Source organism: Pristiophorus japonicus, chromosome 22 (assembly GCF_044704955.1).
Source record: "Pristiophorus japonicus isolate sPriJap1 chromosome 22, sPriJap1.hap1, whole genome shotgun sequence".
Lineage (NCBI taxonomy): Eukaryota > Metazoa > Chordata > Chondrichthyes > Pristiophoridae > Pristiophorus > Pristiophorus japonicus.
In genome coordinates this window covers 64,726,577-64,748,165 of record NC_091998.1, presented here as the reverse complement: position 1 = coordinate 64,748,165, position 21,589 = coordinate 64,726,577, and the positions used below count along the sequence as shown (strand labels likewise).

The 21,589-nt window shown below is 49.7% G+C and overlaps 1 protein-coding gene across 1 annotated transcript; it reads right to left on the bottom strand.

Moving 5' to 3' along the window:
• Positions 1 to 457: 457 nt before the first annotated feature.
• Positions 458 to 20,084, bottom strand: LOC139234657 (5-hydroxytryptamine receptor 7-like). Its single transcript, XM_070865338.1, has 2 exons — positions 19,696 to 20,084; positions 458 to 1,166 (listed from the first exon to the last, which is right to left on the bottom strand). Exons 1-2 carry the CDS (start codon positions 20,082 to 20,084, stop codon positions 458 to 460), a joined length of 1,098 nt encoding a protein of 365 aa, XP_070721439.1.
• Between the last annotated feature and the right edge of the window lie 1,505 nt (positions 20,085 to 21,589).

The following is a 21,589-nucleotide window of genomic DNA, read 5'->3' as shown; positions in this document are numbered from 1 at the left end:
AGAAGGTTGTGGGTTCAAGTCCCCCTCCAGGGACTTGAGCACAAAAATTTAGGCTGACATTCCAGTGCAAAACTGGGGGAGTGCTGCACTGTTGGAGGTGCCGTCGTTCGGATGAAACGTTAAACCGAGGCCCTGTCTGCTCTATCAGCTGGATGTAAAAGATCCCACGGCACTATTTTGAAGAAGAGCAGGGGGGTTACCCCCTCGGTGTCCTGGCCAACATTTGTCCCTCAATCAACATAACAAATAAACAGATTATCTGGTCATTATCACATTGCTGTGTGTGGGAGCTTGCTGTGCGCAAATTGGCTGCTGCGTTTCCCACATTACAACAGTGACTACACTCCAAAAGTACTTCACTGGCTGTAAAGCGCTTTGGGGCGTCCGGTTGTCGTGAAAGGCGCTATATAAATGCAAGTCTTTCTATTTCCTTTTGCAGTTTGCAATCCCCGGGTCATCAGACCTTGAGAGCTTGCTGCACCCAGACTGCCGAAAGCCTCCGGTTTATATTCCTGCACCGACATCTCAGGAGGTCCTTGTAGATTGTCCTCAAGTCTCGATTGAAAAATGCGTAGATGAAAGGGTTCATCAAGGAATTGGTGTAGCCCAGCCATAGCAGTGCCCTCTCCAACCAGATGGGGATACAGCTGCACTCAATGCCACAGATAAAGGGCCTGGCTGTCGACTGGATGAAGAAGGGCAGCCAGCAGATGGTGAAGACGCCGACTAGTATCCCCAAGGTGGTGGCAGCTTTGTCCTCGCCTTTGAAAACCAAGATTCTCCTCTCCCTACCTCGCAGAAGCCTGGAGAAAGACGGGCAGGCCTGACCGAGCCGCGCCTTGCAATCCCCGGCGCCACCCGGGTCCTCTGGGAAGCTGGCAAATCGGTGGCTGGCCGCACACTTCTTGGCCGCCCTGAAAATCTTGTAGTACATGATGAGCATGACGGCCGTGGGGATATAGAAGGCTGCCAGTGTGGAATAGACCGTGTAGCCAAAGTCCTGGCTGATGAGGCAGACGTTGTTCCCATTCACGTTCCGGGCCCAGCCGAAGAACGGGGGCAGGGTCAAGGAGGCCGAAGAAATCCACACACCCACAACCATCTTGGCCATCAAGCACCCACTCTGCCTCGCTGGGTAGGTAAGGGGCTTGGTTATTCCCAAATATCTGAGGAAGGCAACAACATCCCGGATTAAATACAGTTAACAATCGGGGAGAAGTAACATCGAAACATAGAAACATAGAAAATAGGGGCAGGAGTAGGCCATTCGGCCCTTTGAGCCTGCACCACCATTCAATAAGATCATGGCTGATCATTCCCTCAGTACCCCATTCCTGCTTTCTCTCCATACCCACTGATCCCTTTAGCCGTAAGGGCCACATCTAACTCCCTCTTGAATATATCTAATGAACTGCGTGGGAGAGAAGAGAGGTGGGGGGAGGAGTGTGGGGGGGGGTGGGAAGGAGCGCGGGGGGTGGCAGAGCACGGGGGGAGGGAGCGCGGGGGGGGGGGGGAAGAGAGAGCGTGGCGAGGGGGGAAAGAGCGTGGGGGGAAGAGTGCGGGGGGGGGCGAAGAGAGCGCGGGGGGGGTGGAAAGAGCGCGCGGGGGGGGGAAGAGTGCGGGGGGTGGAGGGGGGAAGAGCGCGGGGTGGGGGGAGAGAGGACGGGGTGGGGAGAGCGCGGGGGGGGGGGGGGAGAGCGTGGGGGAGGGAGCAGAGCACGGGGATGGAGAGCGCGGGGGGGGGGGAGAGCGCGGGGGTGGAGAGCGCGCGGGGGGGGAAGAGCACGGAGTGGTGGGGGGAGAGCGCGGGGGGGGGGGGGGGGGAAAGAGCGCGGGGGGGGGGGAGAGCGCAGGGGGAGGGAGCAGAGCACGGGGATGGAGAGCGCGGGGGGGGGGGAAAGAGCGCGGGGGGGGGGGAGAGCGCAGGGGGGGGGGGGGGAGTGTGTGCTGGGGGGGGCGGGAGAACGCGGGGGAGGGAGCAGAGCACGGGGATGGAGAGCGCGGGGGGGGGGGAAAGAGCGCGGGGGGGGGGGAGAGCGCGGGGGAGGGAGCAGAGCACGGGGATGGAGAGCGCGGGGGGGGGGGAAAGAGCGCGGGGGTGGAGAGCGCGCGGGGGGGAAGAGCACGGAGTGGTGGGGGGAGAGCGCAGGGGGGGGGGGGGGGGGAGTGTGTGCTGGGGGGGGCGGGAGAACGCGGGGGAGGGAGCAGAGCACGGGGATGGAGAGCGCGGGGGGGGGGGAAAGAGCGCGGGGGGGGGGGAGAGCGCAGGGGGGGGGGGGGGGAGTGTGTGCTGGGGGGGCGGGAGAACGCGGGGGAGGGAGCAGAGCACGGGGATGGAGAGCGCGGGGGGGGGGAAAGAGCGCGGGGGGGGGGGAGAGCGCGGGGGAGGGAGCAGAGCACGGGGATGGAGAGCGCGGGGGGTGGGGGGGGGAGAGCGCGGGGGTGGAGAGCGCGGGAGGGGGGGAAAGAGCACGGAATGGGGGGGGGAGAGCGCAGGGGGGGGGGGGAGTGTGTGCTGGGGGGGGGGGAGAACGCGGGGGAGGGAGCAGAGCACGGGGATGGAGAGCGCGGGGGGGGGGAAAGAGCGCGGAGGGGGGGGGGGGGAGAGCGCGCGCGGGGGGGGGGAGGGAGAGCGCAGGGGGTGGCAGAGCACGGGGGGGGGGGGGAAGAGTGCGCAGTGGGGTGGGGGGGGGTGATACATGGAGGAGAGATCGAGTACAAGAATGAATCGGAGAAATCGTGGGATACCAGGAAAGGAGCAGAGTACACAGGCCACACTGAGGACACTGACCAGGGATCGGCCTCTGAAACCTGGGTAGCAATACCCAATGATTGAAACGTATAAGATAATGAGGGGGCTTGACCAGGTGGATGCAGAGAGGATGTTTCCACTGATGGGGGAGACTAGAACTAGGGGGCATAGTCTCAGAATAAGGGGCCGTCCATTTAAAACTGAGATAAGGAGAAATTTCTTCTCTTAGAGGGTTGTAAATCTGCTGAATTCGCTGCCTCAGAGAGCTGTGGAAGCTGGAACATTGAATAAATTTAAGAAAGAAATAGACAGTTTCTTAACCGTTAAGGGGATAAGAGATTATGGAGAGCGGGCGGGGAAGTGAAGCTGAGTCCATGATCGGATCAGCCATGATGTTATTAAATGGCGGTGCAGGCTCGAGGGGCCGAATGGCCGACTCCTGTTCCTATTTCTTATGTTCTTATAAACAAGACCTACACGGAGTGCAGCAGCTTTGACTAGATTCCGGAGATTTGTGCCGGTTTGCCAGATCTTTGTATTTGCAGTACATTTATTTCAATCGTTTATCTTGGCATCAGAATGATAAATCGGACACAAACAATTGTGCTGCTGGATGGGGAAGCCAGAGTTAGTGCCAAGGCAACTTTCCGGCTTGCTGATGCTGGATTCCCGGAATCCGAGCACGTAACAGCAAGCGGAACTCAAACTTTATTTGTTAATTGTAAGCGGCCCTCAATGTGCTGCCGCACACCCCATAAATAACAGCTCAATGCGTAGCAATCAAACGCCACCTCCTGACTCCCCAAAGCCTTTCCACCATCTACAAGGCACAAGTCAGGAGTGTGATGGAATACTCTCCACTTCCCTGGATGAGTGCAGCTCCAACAACACTCAAGAAGCTCGACACCATCCAGGACAAAGCAGCCGCTTGATCGGCTCCCCATCCCCCACCTTCAACATTCACTCCCTCCACCACCGGCGCACTGTGGCTGCAGTGTGTACCATCTACAAGATGCACTGCAGCAACTCGCCAAGGCTTCTTCAGCAGCACCTCCCAAACCCGCGACCTCTACCACCTAGAAGGACAAGGGCAGCAGGCACATGGGAACACCACCACCTCCACGTTCCCCTCCCAGTCACACACCATCCTGACTTGGAAATATATCGGCCGTTCCTTTATCGTCGCTGGGTCACAATCCTGGAACTCCCTCCCTAACAGCACTGTGGGAGCACCTTCACCACACGGACTGCAGCGGTTCAAGAAGGCAGCTCACCACCACCTTCTCAAGGGGCAATTAGGGATGGGCAATAAATGCCGGCCTTGCCAGCGATGCCTACATCCCAGGAACGAATAAACAAAAACCTGATTTAAAACGGGTTAAAATGGAATATTGTAAAACGGCTTAAATTGGGTAAGTATCCCAGGCTGCTTTGCTCAAGCATTTGAGCCAGAGACTGAATATGGAGCAAAGGGGAAATGCACGAACAAAGACTCGAGAATGACAAACACCCAGGTCAAGAGACAGCCCAAAGCCAGGTAAGGCAGCAGTTGCTAGGACGCCACAAATGAAAATGCCGTCAAGGTCACCCGGCCTACCATTTATTGGGCCGAAAACCAAACTTGGGGAAACAGGGATGAAGGCTGAAAGATGAGAAGTGGGCAAACACCTCAATACGTGGCCTCAGTAAAGGTGCAACTGCACATGCTGTTGTGCTTCGGCACAGCCCGAGGTGGCCGAATAGCGCAAGAATGGGACAGTTTCCTCTTAACCGGCGAAACGTTCAGAAGCCCAGAGCAACGCAGCCAGCCCAGAGAGCCGCAATGGATCCCTCCGGGCCTGGGAACCAGCTGGGATTATTTGCATCTCTTCTTGTCATTGAACAGAACACTGGAGAACACGATTAAACACCATCTTTTCGGACAGCAGTTGCTGATAATGATTTTGCTACTGTTATTTATACCTCCTCTGCACCCAGCTTTTGTTTCTGAACTTGTCCCATTACCATCGCCTTTTGCCTCACAACTTTTGGCATTTAATCGCTCATTGGCGTTTAGAAAAATGAGAAGGTGATTTTATTGAAAGCTATAAGATCCTGAGGGGGTAGATGCAGAGAGGATGTTTCCCCTCGTGGGGAAATCTAGAACTGGGGGGGGGGGCATAGATTCAGACTAAGGGGTCGCCCATTTAAAACAGAGATGAGGAGGAATTTCTTCTCTCAGAGGGCGGTGAATGTGTGGAATGCATTTCTGCCTTCCTGCACCCCTTCCCTCACAACAACAACTTGTATTTATACAGCGCCTTTAACGTAGTGAAATGTCCCAAGGCGCTTCACAGGAGTATTCTGAGATAAAGCAATTTGACACCAAGCCGCAGAAGTAGAAATTACGGCAGATGACCAAAAGCTTGTTTAAAGAGGTAGGATTTAAGGAGCGTCTTGAAGGAGGAAAGAGAGGTAGAGAGGCGGAGAGGTTTAGGGAGCGAGTTCCAGAGCTTGGGGCCCAGGCAACAGAAGGCACAGCCACCAATGGTTGAGCGATTATAATCAGGGATGCTCAAGAGGGCAGAATTTGAGGAGCGCCGACATCTTGGGGGATAGTGAGGCTGGAGGAGATTACAGAGATAGGGAGGGGCAAGGCCATGATGGGATTTGAAAATAAGGATGAGAATTTTGAAATCGAGGCGTTGTTTAACTGGAAGCCAATGTAGGTCAGTGAGCACAGGGGTGATGGATGTACGGGACTTGGTGCAAGTTAGGACACGGGCTGCCGAGTTTTGGATCACCTCTAGTTTCGGGTGCGTTGGAATAGTCAAGTCTAAGAGGTAACAAAGGCATGGATGAAGATTTCAGCAGCGGATGAACTGAGTCACGGCTGGAGACGGGCGATGTTACATAGGTGGAAATAGGCGGTCTTCATTATGCTGCGGATATGTGGTTGAAAGCTCATTTCAGGGTCAAATATGATGACCTTCCTCCTCCCTCTGAGCACATGTTCCTGTCATTCTCGCTGCCTCTGCTCTCTCCGCCGTAGATGCTGGAGGGCGAAGTTGACTGCCAGTACAACCTCCATGACTTTTAGCAAGCATTTAGTTTAAAGCGTATAGAAAATAATGAAGGCGTTTTTTGACTTGCCAAAACACTCCGATATCAAATAACCTTGAAATAACTAAAGAAAACTCGAAAATAGTACACAGCGACTCAAACTTCAAACCCCAATCAGGTGTGAGTGATCGATGATGATCCCTTTAAGTTAGAATCGTTGGAGCCGGCTACCTGCTGCTGTACGCCATCTCAACCTGTCGTCGCTTTCTCCAGCCGGTAAGCTCAATGGCCAAAACGAAGTTGGAAGATCGGGCGTCAAGCGAGCGTTGCACACTCATCGACGTCATGGTCTCTGTGATTGCGATGTCGCCGGCAATTGGGTTTCGCTACCGGCAGCGCTACCGGAAAGACGGATATGTCGTGTACGCTGCTGGGATCACCATCAGCTGAACGGCATTTTAGCGCCATCTGGTGGCGCTAATCACATGAATTTCTCCCCCAAAGAGTTTAATAATGGTAATAGGGCATTAGTGACGAAGGTCACATAAGGGAAAAAAATAACAAGTTCAAATTAAAAGGTACTACATTTGAATGCATGAATTATTTGTAGCAATATAGCTAAAATCAATGGCACAAATAGAGATAAATGGGGTTGATCTAGTAGCCATTACTGAGATGTGGTTGCAGGGTGACGAAGGTTGGAAACTAAATATTCCAGGATACTTGACTCTTACAAAACATAGGTAAAATGGAAATAGACTTGGGGTTAACCCTGATAATAAAGGCGGAGATAAACGGCAGTAGTGAGAAAGTATCTTAGCCCAGAAAATCAGGATGTAGAATCAGTATGGGTGGAGCCAAGGGCAGAAAACACTGATGGGAGTAGTTTATAGGACCCCCCTAACAGTAATCATTGTGTTGGACAGAGTATTGATCAGGAAATTAGAGGAGCATGTAACAAGGGCAATGCAATAATCCTGGGGGACTTTAATCTCCATATAGACTGGGCAAACCAAATTGGCAAAAGTAGCTTGGAGGACAAGTTCATGGAACACATTCAAGAGAATTTTCTCGATCAATATGACAAAGAACCAACGAGGGAACAGGTTATTTTAGATCTGGTATTGTGTAATGAGACAAGATTAATTAGTAATCTTACAGTAAAGGATCCTTTGAGGAAGAGTGATCATAATATGATACAATTTCATATTGAGTTTGAGAGTGACATAGTTAAATCCGAAACTAGGGTTTTAAATTTAAATGAAGCCAATTACGGAGTTATAAGGAGTGATATTGGCCAAGGTGGATTGGGAAATTAGATTAAAAGATATGCTGGTAGATAAGCAATTTCAAATATTTAAGAAATAATTCATAATTCTCAATGAATATACATTCGCTTGAGGAATAAAAACTCAACTGGAAAAGTAATACAAGGATGGCTAGCTAGAGAGAAGGAAAGCATTAGATTAAAAGAAGATGCTTACAATGTTGCCAAAAATAGTAGTACGCCTGAGGATTGGGAGGGTTTTAAAATCAGCAAAGGATGACCAAAAAATTGATAAAGAGGTAGAATATAGAATGAGAGCAAACTATCAAGAAATATAGAGCTTTTACAAGTAGGTAAAAAAAGATCAAAAGTAAACATGGGTCCCCGAGAGGCAGAGGAAGGAGAAATTATAATGGAGAATAAGATAATGGCAAAAGTTAAACAAATATTTTGTATCTATCTTCACTGTAGAAGACACAAAGAACATACCAGGAATTGCGTGGAATCAAGGGTTTAATGAGAGTGAGGAACTTAAAGTAATTAATATTAGTAAAGAAAAAGTACTGGAAAAATTAACGGGACTAAAAGTTGACAAATCCCCAAAGAGGTGGCTACAGAGATAGTAGATGCATTAGTTTTGATCTTCTAGAATTCCCTAGATCCTAGAAGGGTCCCCATGGATTGGAAGGTAACAAATACAACCTCGCTGTTCAAGAAATGAAGGAGAAAGAAAGCAGGGGACTTCAGCCTGACCTCTATAGTGGGGAAAATTATTATGGATGTCGTAACTGGTCACTTGGAAAATCATAATATGATTAGGCAGACACTACATGGTTTTATGAAAAGGAAATTGTGTTTGACAAATCTAAGAGTTTTTTTGAGGGTGTAATTAGCAGGGTAGATAAAGGGAAACCAGTGGATGGAGTATATTTGGATTTTCATAAGGCGTTCGGTAAACTGTCACACAATAGGTTGTTACACAAGATTAGGGCTCATGGGATTGGAGTAATATACTGGCATGGGTTGAGGATTGGTTAAAAGACAGAAAACAGAGAGTAGGAATAAGCGGGTCATTTTCAGGATGGCAGGGTGTAACTAGTGGGGTGCCGCACGGATCAGTGCTGGGGCCTCAGCTATTCACAATCTATATCAATGAATTAGATGAGGGGACTGAGCGTAATGTATCCAAGTTTGTTGAGACAACTAGGTGGGAAAGTAAGCCGTGAGGAGGATGTAAAAAGGTTGCAAAGGGCTATTGACCGGTGAAGTCGTTGGACAAAAAGGTGGCAGATGGAGAATAATGTGGAGAAATGTGAAGTTATCCACTTTACAATATAAATACAAGTTGTTGTTGTATGTTAACTAGTACATCTGGAGTACTGTGCACAGTCCTGGTCTCCTTATTAAGGAAGGATATACTTGCCTTAGATTCGGTGCAACAAATGTTCACCAGACTGATTCCTGGGATGAGAGGTCTGTCCTATGAGGAAAGATTGAGTAGAATGGGCCGATATTCTCTGGAGTTAGGAAGAATGGGAGGTGATCTCATTGAAACTCCAATGTAATTCAAAGAGGACTTCCCCAGTTTCTCCTGGCTTAAGATTCTAGGACTAGGGGGCACAGTCTCAGGATAAGAGGACTGAGATTTAGGACAGAGATGAGGAGAAATTTCTTCACTGAGAGGACTACGAATCCTTGGAATTCTCTACCCCAGAGGGCTGTGGATGCTGAGTCGATGAGTATATTCAAGACTGAAATCAATAGATTTTTGGACACTAAGGGAATCAAGAGATATGAAGATCGGGTGGGAACATATAGACGATGTACAACTTCAGCCATGATCTATGGAATGGCGGAGCAGGCTCGAGGGGCCGTATGGCCTACTCCTGCTCCTATTTCTTATGAATACAGGTGTGACGTCCAAAATCCAGAAACCTCAGGACCGAGGCCATTCCGGATTCCGGATATTTCAGAACGTATTTGCCTGGGCCAAGGTAGGTAGGGGAGGGGGGTCGGTCGGGCCGCCGGAGGTCGTGGGGGGGGGGGGAGGGAGTGGGGAGGGGGGGTCGGTCGGGCCGCCGGAGGTCGGACCGTCAGAGGTCGGGCCAAGGCGGGGGAGTCTGGATTTCAGAACATTTTCCGGTTTCTGGATGACCACGCCGGTGATCAGCCTGGTGTCAGGATTCCGGAACATTCTGCACTGCGGAAGTCACACCTGTAAGTCACCTTAACCCTCACTCTCTGCCTTGCAGCCAGATAGCTATCCATTCTGCTACATGTCCCCTGACTCCACATGCTCTGACCTTATTCATTGGTCTATTATGTGGCATTATGTGATACAGAACACCGGTAATGTGACAATAGATAAGTATCCAGTACACAGCTTGATTTGTTTACACATCCTCATATTTGTACAGCAGCTTTTTAATTCCCCCACACTGTGATAACCGACACAGCCAGCGACATGTTGTGACAAGTTGGAACAAGTCCGTTATGCTTGCTTTGCTCGTGACACAGTAACAAGGGCAATAACTCCTCTCAAATACAGGTCAGTACACATAATAATCAAAGGATACAATGCTATTAATTTGCTGGGTGCTTATTGTTGGTGCTGTATGAAGGGAGCTTTACTCTGTGGCAAACTGTGCTGTACTACACTGTCCCATCAAACACTCCCAGGGCAGGTACAGCACGGGGTTAGATACAGAGTAAAGCTCCCTCTACACTGTCCCATCAAACACTCCCAGGGCAGGTACAGCACGGGTTAGATACAGAGTAAAGCTCCCTCTACACTGTCCCATCAAACACTCCCAGGGCAGGTATAGCACGGGGTTAGATACAGAGTAAAGCTCCCTCTACACTGTCCCATCAAACACTCCCAGGGCAGGTATAGCACGGGGTTAGATACAGAGTAAAGCTCCCTCTACACTGTCCCATCAAACACTCCCAGGGCAGGTACAGCACGGGTTAGATACAGAGTAAATCTCCCTCTACACTGTCCCATCAAACACTCCCAGGGTAGGTACAGGGGGTTAGATACAGAGTAAAGCTCCCTCTACACTGTCCCATCAAACACTCCCAGGGCAGGTGCAGCATGGGTTATCAATTCAAGTCAATAGGGTCCACGAACTGAATCAACAGACAAGCCGCAGTACAGCAACAACATCGAATATTACCGGGAATCATTTCAGAGGAGAACACTATGAATAGAACTGTAAATTCTAAATGCTCGATAAATTTGTGTAACAAGTGATTGCAGGTGTTTTAATGCAGCCATCATCACTCACCAGCACTCTCCCCGTCAGTCTGTGCGAACAACTTCTGCAACATAAATCGAACAAAACTATTTCCTACATAATCTTTACAATACAATATAAAAAGCAAATGTCCTTGGCTGAAATGTTGAGGAATCCCCTCGCAGAGGTAATGGATACTTGACGACAGCCAGAAATCTTATCTAGGGCTTCAGATGAAAAGTTATAAAAATATTGAAGCTGTGCTTTCCTGGATGATGGTGTTGTCTGAACTCCTTCATTCGATCTCCATTTGGCAGTCACCCTCAGGCATCCATTAATCCTAATCTAATTGCTTCTTCAGTAATAGCCATTTTAGCCCTTCGCCGTAGGCACTATTACATTATCTAAATTCTGTCTGGAATCCTCTCATCTCGGAGTCACTTCAGCAGTTAAGCTGCTGCAGTCAATGCATAAAGTCACTTTTCCAGTGATGGTGGCTGCATCAAAATTATATGTTACTGTAAACTTGCCCACTCTGATCTGGGGACACTTTGCATTCCTGCTGTTCTCAGTTTATTACAGGCTTCTGGCACATTGCAGAGACAAATTCTTCTTCAAAGACCAAGATCAAATTTATATTTCACTGGCATTTTCTTTAAGATTTCCAAAACTCACTTTCAATACTATCCAGGTTTGTGGTCAGAGAAGGCCTGTAGGGGCCCGAAGGGAGAAGCTCATTGTCTGATAGGCCTCGAACTCTTCCATCGAGAAGGACAAGATTAGAAGGCGCATTAGAACACCATCACCTGCAAGTTCCCCATCAACTCACACACCATCCTGACTTGGAAATATATCGGCCGTTCCTTCATCGTTGCTGTGTCACAATCCTGGAACTCCCTCCCTAACAGCACTGTGGGAGCACCTTCACCACACGGACTGCAGCGGTTCAAGAAGGCGGCTCACCACCACCTTCTCAAGGGGAAATTAGGGATGGGCAATAAATGCCGGCCTTGGCAGCGACGCCCACATCCCAGGAATGAATTTAAAAAAGCCTTTCTCGAACCTCTTGTATAAAATCCAACCCTTGATACGTTGTGAATGGTGACGAGATTCTTTATTGAGGTAATCAAACCAAGCACAAATGAAGACAATTACAACGCTCAGGTGATAGCTGCAAGACCAGAACGATATTCCCCTGCTCCCTTCTTGAGTTCAGTCGTAACCCGACCACTATTCTCTTCTCCTCTACTACTGACCCTTACAATCACCTGAAAAGACTTGCATTTATATAGCGCCTTTCATGATCACCGGACGCCAGAAAGCACTTTATAACCAATGAAGTACTTTTTGAATTGTAGTCACTGTTGTAATGTAGGAAACAACAGCAGCCAATTTGCATGCAGCAAGCTCCCAGCAATTTGATAATGATCAGATAATCTGTTTTTTGTTATGTTGATTGAGGGATAAATATTGGTCCAGGAGAACTCCCCTGCTCTTCTTGAAAAATAGTGCCGTGAGATCTTTTACGTCCACCTGAGAGAGCAGACGGGGCCTTGGACCTGTACTTATACTGATCTTGTAATCAGTACCAGCCCGATCCCTGTACCTGGATCCTCAAAATGTGACGTTGTTTAATGTTGTATAACAAGGTCAGCGAAGATAGGTTTGATTGGCTATTGTTAGCTTGATGAGTTTAGACTGGAGGGAGATGAGTCTGCTCAGCCATGAGCAGCTTACCTCAACAGGCTAATTTCTTTAAGAGACAGGACATTGTCCAGAGCAACAGTGACTAAGATAAGGTGGGTTGCCATGATTCTTAGTAAAATCTTTTACAGACATTACTTGGGACTACAACATTTTAGTTTTAAGAATTTCATTGCCAGGCAGCGTATTTAAAATTATACATACACTGTTATGTATGTATGTAAACCTCACCAAAATGTAAGACTTACCACTAGGGGGCACACCTGTGGGAGACCTAAGGGTCACCTGTGCACCCTGGGGCAAGCAGGTATAAAAGGTGACTCACCACGCTGCTTCTCCACTCTGGAGTCTGAATAAAGAGACCAAGGACACAACAGTTTGAGCTTGCGATACATTCCTGTGCATTTATTCTGAACATAACATACACCACATCTTCATGTACTCTTCCTTGACTTTTGCTTGACCTGTCTATTCTTACACTCTAACCTGTAACCTCTCTCAATCGCCACCTTTTTTCAGTTTTATCGATACTATGACCATAAGAATTCCTCTCTTATTCCTCCTGAAGTCCAAATACATCAGACCACATAACCTCCCTATTCCCTGATTCAACTCATTGTATCTTACTCCGACCCATTCTTAACCAGGACCTCAAAACTGTGGCACCCCTTACTTTTGGCTGCCTTACCTTCCTTCTACAATCTACACCATTTCAACCCCAAGCTTCAAAAAAAAAAACTTGTATTTATATGGTACCTTTCACGAACACCGGATGTCCCAAAGTACTGTTGTAATGTACGAAATGTAGCAGCTAACTTGCTTGCAACAAGCTCCCATAAACAGTAATGAGATAATGACCAGGTAATCTGTTTTAGTGATGTTGATTTAGGAATAAATATTGGCCCCAGGACACCGGGAATAGCTCCGCTGCTCTTCTTCGAAATAGTGCCATGGGATCATTTACGTCCATCTGAGAGAGCAAACAGGGCCTCGGTTTAATGTCGCAGCTGAAAGACGGCACCTCTAACAGTGTGGCACTCCCTCAGCACTGCACTGGGAGCGTCAGCCTGGATTTATGTGCTCAAGTCTCTGCAGTGGGACCTGAACCCACAACCTTCTGACCCCAGAGGAGAGTGTGCTGCCCACTGAGCCACAGCTGACACTATGGGTTGAAAGCGAAGGTTCACCAGACTGATTCCCAGGATGGCGAGAGTGACATATGAGGAGAGACTGGATCAACAGGGGCCTTTATACACTGGAGTTTAGAAGGATGAGAGGGGATCTCATAGAAACATATAAGATTCTGACGGGACAGGACAGGTTAGATGCGGGTAGAAATGTTCCCAATGTTGGGGAAGTCCAGAACCAGGGGACACAGACTTAGGAAAAGGGGCAGGCCATTTAGGACTGAGATAAGGAGAAACTTCTTCACTCAGAGAGTTGTTAACCTGTGGAACTCCCTGCCGCAGAGAGTTGGTGATGCCAGTTCATTGGATATATTCAAGAGGGAGTTAGATATGGCCCTTACGGCTAAAGGGATCAAGGGGTATAGAGAGAAAGCAGGAAAGGGGTACTGAGGTGAATGATCAGCCATGATCTTATTGAATGGTGGTGCAGGCTCGAAGGGCCGAATGGCCTACTCCTGCAGCAATTTTCTATGTTTCTATGTTTCTATGAAATGACATTGCTATGACCATGACTGACCATAACATTTACAACGCAAGAATGACATGAAAAATTTAACAGTTCTGAAAAGTACAATTACGCTAAACACAAATATACCAGCCTGATTTCCCAATAACCCCAGCAGCTTGGCCCCGCAGAGGCCTGGTCTTACTTAGACCAGAGACGTTCTTTTAATTTGGTGCCGTAGGGGAGCCTCAACTATAACTTGCATTTATATAGCGCCTTTAATGTAGTAAAATGTTCCAAGGTGCTACACAGGAGCAAAATGTGACACTGATCTAAACAAGGAGCTATTGGGACAGGTGACCAAAAGCTTGGTTACAGGTTTTATTGAACATCTTACAGGAGGGAGAGAGAGGGAGAGAGATGAAACGGTTTAGGGAGGGAATTCCAGGGCTTAGCGCCTAGGCAACGGAAGGCACAGCCGCCAATGTGGAGCGATGGAAATCGGAGATACACAAGAGGGCAGAATTACAGGAGCACAGAGATCGGAATCAACTCTTTATAACTGCAAATAGGTGGGTAGTTTTGATGGCATTTTTTGCTAATCTCTGTGACAATTTTTCACAACATCACATTCTTGCAGAATCCAGAGCTAGTTTGGATGAGAGGACATGAGCAGCATTGCCCACATACAGTACAGCACGCTTTTTGCTCCATTTCTGGAGTTGCCATCAATCAGTTGGGCGCTCCCAATGTTTTTAAACTGCTCTGCCTTTACGCCGCATGCTCTTCCGTGTCATTTTTCCGGATTCTGTATCAGGGGCTGGTTGATGTTGGTCGCACACAGGTGCCCAGTGCTCCCTGCCCCAGCCACGTCAAGACTCACTCCCCAATCCATCATGGCCACGTTCTCAAGCTCCAGGCTTTGTTGCTCCATCTCAGGCCTGGGTTCTGCCACTGCCTCCCACTGCATGGCTTGTATGTGCACCAGATACTACATCAAGAGAGAAGACCAAGTAATCAGACAGAAAATAAAAGAGATTCAATATTAAAGAAGATGGGGAGTAGGGGGGGTAAGAGAGAGAGGGAAAGTGAGAATCAATGGACAAAGTTGAAGCAGAGAAAGAAAAGAATATAAAAAGAAGTATGCTGGGGAAAGAAAGACTTGCATTTATATAGCGCCTTTCACAACCATCGGACATCCCAAAATGCTTTACTTATAAGTACGAAGTACTTATTTTTTGACCTGCAGTCACTGTTATAAAATGGGAAATGCGGCAGTTGATTTGCGCACAGCAAGCTCCCACAAACAGCAACCTGATAATGACCATCGTGTTTTAGTGATGTTGATTGAGGGATAAATATTGGCCAAGACACTGGGGATAATTCCCCCTGCTCTTCTTCGAAACAGTGGCGAGTAATCTTTTACATCCACCTGAGGGAGCAGAGGGGGCCTCGGTTTAACGTCTCATCTGAAAGACGGCACCTCCGACAGTGCGGCACTCCCTCAGCACTGCACTGGGAGTGTCAGCCTAGATTTCTGTGCTCAAGTCTCTGGAGTGGGACTCGAACCCACAACCTTCTGACTCAGAGGCGAGAGTGCTACCCACTGAGCCACGGCTGACATGAATCACACACCCGCAGAAGCACACCTTACACAAATAGTTCACACATCCGAAGCTGACAAGGACAATCAACCTGGACAGAGCAGGCACTATAGTGCGAGGGATATCATGGGATTCGCTATTCCCTATCACACTGTTAATGGGCAGGAAGCTGCAACACAGCCCAAACCTCAGTCCATTGGCAGGGCAGTGCCTTCCATAGCAACCGGGAGGTGTAACCTTTAACAACAACAACTTGTATTTATATAGCGCCTTAACATAGCAAAACGTTCCAAGGCACTTCAGAGGAAAGTCATAAAACAAAAATTTGACACAGAAGGAGAAATTAGCAGAGATGACCAAATGCTTGGTCAAAGAGGTAGGTTTTAAGGAGCGTCTTCAAGGAGGAAAGAGAGGTAGAGAGGCGGAGAGGTTTAGGGAGGGAGTTCCAGAGCTTGGGGCCCAGGCAACAGAAGGCACGGCCACCGATGGTTGAGCGATTATAATCAGGGATGCTCAGGGGGGCAGAATTAGAGGAGCGCAGACATCTCGGGGGGGTTGTGGGGCTGGAGGAGATTACAGAGATAGGGAGGGGCGAGACCATGGAGGGATTTGAAAACAAGGACGAGAATTTTGAAATCAAGGCGTTGCTTAACCAGGAACCAATGTAGGTCAGCGAGCACAGTGGGTGATGGGTGAGCGGGACTTGGTGCGAGTTAGGACACGGGCTGCCGAGTTTTGGATCACCTCTAGTTTATGTCGGGTAGAATGTGGGAGGCCAGCCAACTATTCAAAGCCACTGGGAATGATAAAATAATCAGGTTTCAGTAATGTTAAGTAAAGAACAATTTAAATGTTGATTATTTTAACAGGAAAAAGAAGAAAAGCTAGCGATACAATGGCATAGATTTCTGCGCGGGTTCCCCCTCAAGAGGGAAAGATATGCAGAAACTCTGGCGAAAAGGTGCAAAATCGTGGTACTTTTTCTTCAGGTTTCTGCTGAAGTTACAGAGGAAGAGCGGGAGAATAGTTGCAGAAATCGCTGGCAAAACAAGCAAATTCCAAGAGCAGTCGAAGAATAATCAAAGAATAACTAAAAGACAACATGCAGCCTTTCAAATCTGCATGCAGGAATCTCGAGGCACGACAGTGATGCTCGAAAGCGGTTGTCAAACGTTACTATGAGGTGACCTCCCGAAATCCTGATAGATACACCCGCCGCCTCCCTGCTTTCCTCCTCCACCCCCTCGCTTTCCTCCTCACCCTCCCCTCGCTTTCCTCCTCCCCCCCTCGCTTTCCTCCTCCCCCTCCCCTCGCTTTCCTCCTCACCCTCCCCTCGCTTTCCTCCTCACCCCCTCACTTTCCTCCTCCCCCTCCCCTCGCTTTCCTCCTCACCCCCCTCCTCGCTTTCCTCCTCACCCCCAATGCCCCCTCTCGCTAACCCTCCTCGCTTCCCCCCCACCCCTCCTCACATCCCCCCACATCTCCTCGCTTCCCCCCCACTGCCCCTCCTCGCTTCCCCCCCACCCCTCCTCGCATCCCCCCCACCGCTCCTCGCTTCCCCCCCACTGCCCCTCCTCGCTTCCCCCCCACTGCCCCTCCTCGCTTCCCCCCCACCCCTCCTCGCATCCCCCCCACCGCTCCTCGCTTCCCCCCCACCCCTCCTCGCATCCCTCCCACCGCTCCTCGCTTCCCCCCCACTGCCCCTCCTCGCTTCCCCCCCACCCCTCCTCGCATCCCCCCCACCGCTCCTCGCTTCCCCCCCACTGCCCCTCCTCGCTTCCCCCCCACTGCCCCTCCTCGCTTCCCCCCCACCCCTCCTCGCATCCCTCCCACCGCTCCTCGCTTCCCCCCCACCCCTCCTCGCATCCCCCCCACCGCTCCTCGCTTCCCCCCCACCCCTCCTCGCATCCCCCCCACCCCTCCTCGCTTCCCCCCCACCCCTCCTCGCATCTCCCCCCACCCCTCCTCGCTTCCCCCCCACCCCTCCTCGCTTCCCCCCTCGCTTTCCCCCTCCCCCTCACATTCCCCTCGCTTCCCCACCCCCCCAAATCAGGCAATGTCAGCTAGTTACAGGAAACCGTGCTTGCACTGTAGAATTGTTTGTTGAGTGTACAAAAACCAAAACAACATATTAGTAAGTCAATAAATACAGGAAATAAATAGATGACCCAACAGATAACTGATGATATAAACACAAAATGCTCAGCAGGTCAGGCCGCATCAGTGGAGAGAGAAACAGAGTTAATGCGTCAGAACTGGAAGAAGTTGGCGATGTAACAGGTTTTAAGCAACTTCAAGAGGCAGTGAAAGGGGAAGAGAGGAGGAAAGAGCAAAAGGGAAGGTCCGTGACAGGGTGGAAGGCAGGAGAGATTTGAGAGACAAAAGGGACGATGGTGAGAGACAAAATGGGATGGCAATGGGACAAGTACAGAAACAAAAGAAGGGTCTAGAGGAGGTGGAAATGGCCACAGCAGAACCATTACACAGCTGCCGTCCGACAAAATGGGAGAGGTGGGTCTGATCTGAAATAGTTGAACTCAATGTTGAGTCCAGAAGCCTAATATAAAGATGTTCCTCGAGCTTGCGTTGGGTTTCATTGGAACAGTGTAGGAGGCCGAGGACGGAGAGGTCAGAGTGGGAGTGGAGCGGGGAATTAAAGTGACAGGTGACCGGAAGCTCGGGGTCACGCTTGCGGACTGAATGGAAGTGTTCTGCAAAGTGATCGCCCAATCAGTGTTTAGTCTCCCCAGTGTAGAGGACACTGCAGCGTGAGCAGTGAATACGGTATACTACAGTGACAAAAGTACAAATAAATTGCTGCTTCGCCTGGAAGGAGTGTTTGGGGCCCTGGATGGTGGGTAGAGGGGTAAAAAGGGTAGGTGTTGAATCTCCTGCACTTGCACGGGAAGGTGCCGTGAGACGGAGAGAGGGTGATTGAGGAGTGGATCAGGGTGTCACGGAGGGAACAGTCCCTTCGGATTGCTGAAAGAAGAGGGGAGGGGTGGGATCGCACTGGAAGTGGACGGAAATGCCGGAGGATGATCCTTTGAATGCGAAGGCTGGTGGTGTGGTTGGTGGGAGGGAGTAGCAAGAGACGAGAGTAGAAGTGCGGGAAATGGGATGGACACGGTCGAGGGCCCTGTCCATCATGGTGGAGGGGAATCCTCGGTTGAGGAACAAGAAAGACATAGCGGAAACACTGGTGTGGAAAGTGGCAGTGTCAGAACAGATGTGACGGAGATGGAGAAACTGGGAAAATGAAATCGACATCTGATGACCCAGTCCAGTCCCTGGGATCTCTCTGTTGGCCCCGTGAGATCTGAAGGCTCCAGTTTGAAAACCTGGGACCTTCGGTATTTGTCAAGTATAGGGTACAACTGGGAATAAGAAATATTGATTGATCAAATCACAGTACGAAGAAATTTCAACCAGCGGGAATGTTAATCGGCAAAGACTGTAAACGCTGGAGCAATTTAGAGTGAATACAGATCTACATGAACATAAGCAGTCATCCAATCTCAATTGACGCCTTTTTAATAAACTTACAGCGATCCGTTACCTTCGATGGGGATTTCAATTACTCCAAGTAACATGATTTGTTACTAGCTAGTATCTGTAATGGTGACCATGATACAATCGGATTGTCATAAGAACCCATCGGGTTCACTAATGTCCTTCAGGGAAAGAAATCTGCCGCCCTTACCCGGTCATAGAAACATAGAAAATAGGTGCAGGAGTAGGCCATTCAGCCCTTCGAGCCTGCACCGCCATTCAATATGATCATGGCTGATCATTCCCTCAGTACCCCTTTCCTGCTTTCTCTCCATACCCCTTGATCCCTTTAGCCGTAAGGGCCACATCTAACTCCCTTTTGAATATATCCAATGAACTGGCCTCAACAACTCTCTGCGGTAGGGAATTCCACAGGTTAACCACTCTCTGAGTGAAGAAGTTTCTCCTCATCTCGGTCCTAAATGGCTTACCCCTTATCCTTAGACTGTGACCCCTGGTTCTGGACTTCCCCAACATCAGGAACATTCTTCCTGCATCTAACCTGTCCAGTCTCATCAGTCTCTGTAATGGTGATCATGAAACAATCGGATTGTCATAAGAACCCATCGGGTTCACTAATGTCCTTTAGGAAATCTGCCGCCCTTCCGGGTCTGGCCGATATGTGACTCCAGACCACAACAATGTGGTTGACTCTTAACTGCCCTCTGAAATGGCCCAGCGAGATACTTAGTTGTACAAGGCAGCTCACCACCACCTTCTCAAGGGCAGTTAAGGATGGGCAATAAATGCCGGCCTTGCCAGCGACGCCCACATCCCGCAAACGAATAAAATAAATTAGACATTATTTCGATTAAATTGTTCCATTGAAAATGCAGCTCCCGCAAGGGTTCAGTTGGGCTGGGAAGGAAAGGGATGGAGGTAAAAGCTCAGGAAACCCCCCTTTACCTGTCCACACTAATCATGCACAAAGTCATGATGGATGCAGTGCAGCACACCACGTCCATGGCGATGAAGATATCACAGAAGACTTCCCCGAACAGCCATTCCCCACCGGTGAGATCGGTGACGATCACGAAGGGCATGACAGCCAGGGCCACCGAGAGATCGGCCCCCGCCAGGGAGACCAGCAGATAGTTGGAGGGCTGCCTCAGCTTCTTCACCAGGCACACCGAGATCACGGCCAGGATGTTGCCCACCACCGTGCCGGCGGTGATCAGGGTCAAGACCACCCCGATGAAGAGTTTCTCCGCGGGCTGGAGACCCAGGACCTGCCCCACGCAGCTGCTGTTGCTGTTGTTGTTGTTGTTGCTGCTCTCCGGCGTCAACCCTGACATCTTGGCCGCACGGCAAGATCCCAGGAACTAGGAAACATCACCCACGCTCCGAGCAGTCCTGGTTACTCCCAGAGCCTGAGTATGGGACTCCCCCAGTCCATTGCAACTTACATGCCACCCCTTTGTCCCCAGCAATCGCTCGGGTCAATTTCCAAGAGTCGGGAAACTGACCAGGAGTCCAGAACTTCGGGTCCTGGCGTCAACCTTTCGTCTTCTCGCAGCTGGGAGGAAGTTCCTGGCGCCCCAAGCCTTTGCAGAACCTTGAGCACAAATCCTGGGAGGTTGAAGCAGCAAAGATTGGAGGAGCTGCAGAGAGAGAGGGTTGCAAGGAATGTCACTGTCCGCGGTCCCCTGCACTCTCTTACTCTCTCACTCCGAATGCATCTGGCCACCGAGATTCACTGGCACGTGACGAGCAACTTAAATCATTAACCCGCTCACAAACGTCCATAAAAGCGGCAGAAAAATAACCCTCCGTTTACAATTGCCAAAAAATAAATCAACATTTTATAGTGATGTTGCAAATCCATCCCAGGATGGTCCATCACAAGACAAACCTGCCAAAAATTGCAGTGCAAGACAGGGTTACTGCTCTGCAAAACCCTCACCTTTCCATTTTGCAAGTTTGTAATCTGTGCAACAAACAGCTTGCATTTATATAGCGCCTTTAACTTAGTAAAATGTCCCAAGGCGCTTCACGGGAGCGTCACCAAACAGAATTTGACAAGGAGCCAGGTAAGGAGATATTCGGACAGGTGGAGGGCAAGCCCAACTAAAGAGCGAAGAAAAGAAAGACTTGGATTTATATAGCGCCTTTCACGACCACCGGACATCCCAAAGCGCTTTACAGCCAATGAAGTACTTTTGCAGCGTGGTCACTGTTGTAATGTGGGAAACACGGCAGCCAATTTGCGCACAGCAAGCTCCCACAAACAGCAATAATGACCAGATAATCTGTTTTTATTAGGTTGATTGAGGGATAAATATTGGCCCCAGGACACCGGGGATTACTGCCCTGCTCTTTTTTGAAATAGTGCCGTGGGATCTTTTACATCCACCTGAGAGAGCAGACAGGGCCTCGGTTTAACGTCTCATCCGATCGTCGACACCTCCGACAGTGCGGCACTCCCTCGGTACTACCCCTCCGACAGTGCGGCACTCCCTCAGTACTACCCCTCCGACAGTGCGGCACTCCCTCAGCACTGCACTGGGAGTGTCAGCCTAGATTTATGCGCTCAAGCCCCTGGAGTGGGACTTGAACCCACAACCTTCTGGCTCACTGAGCACCGCTGACACAAAACACACCCACAGAAGCACGTCCCACACAAATATTTCACACATCTGAAGGTCAATCATCCTGGACAGAGCAGGCACTGCCACTCACCGAAATTTTAGGACCCCCAGTCAGCCGGTAAGTGCAGCATACGATGAGGTTTGACGAGTTGTGCCAGACCTGGATTATCCCGGGTGTGAACCCCTATCCATGCTGAGTTAACGGATCTAGC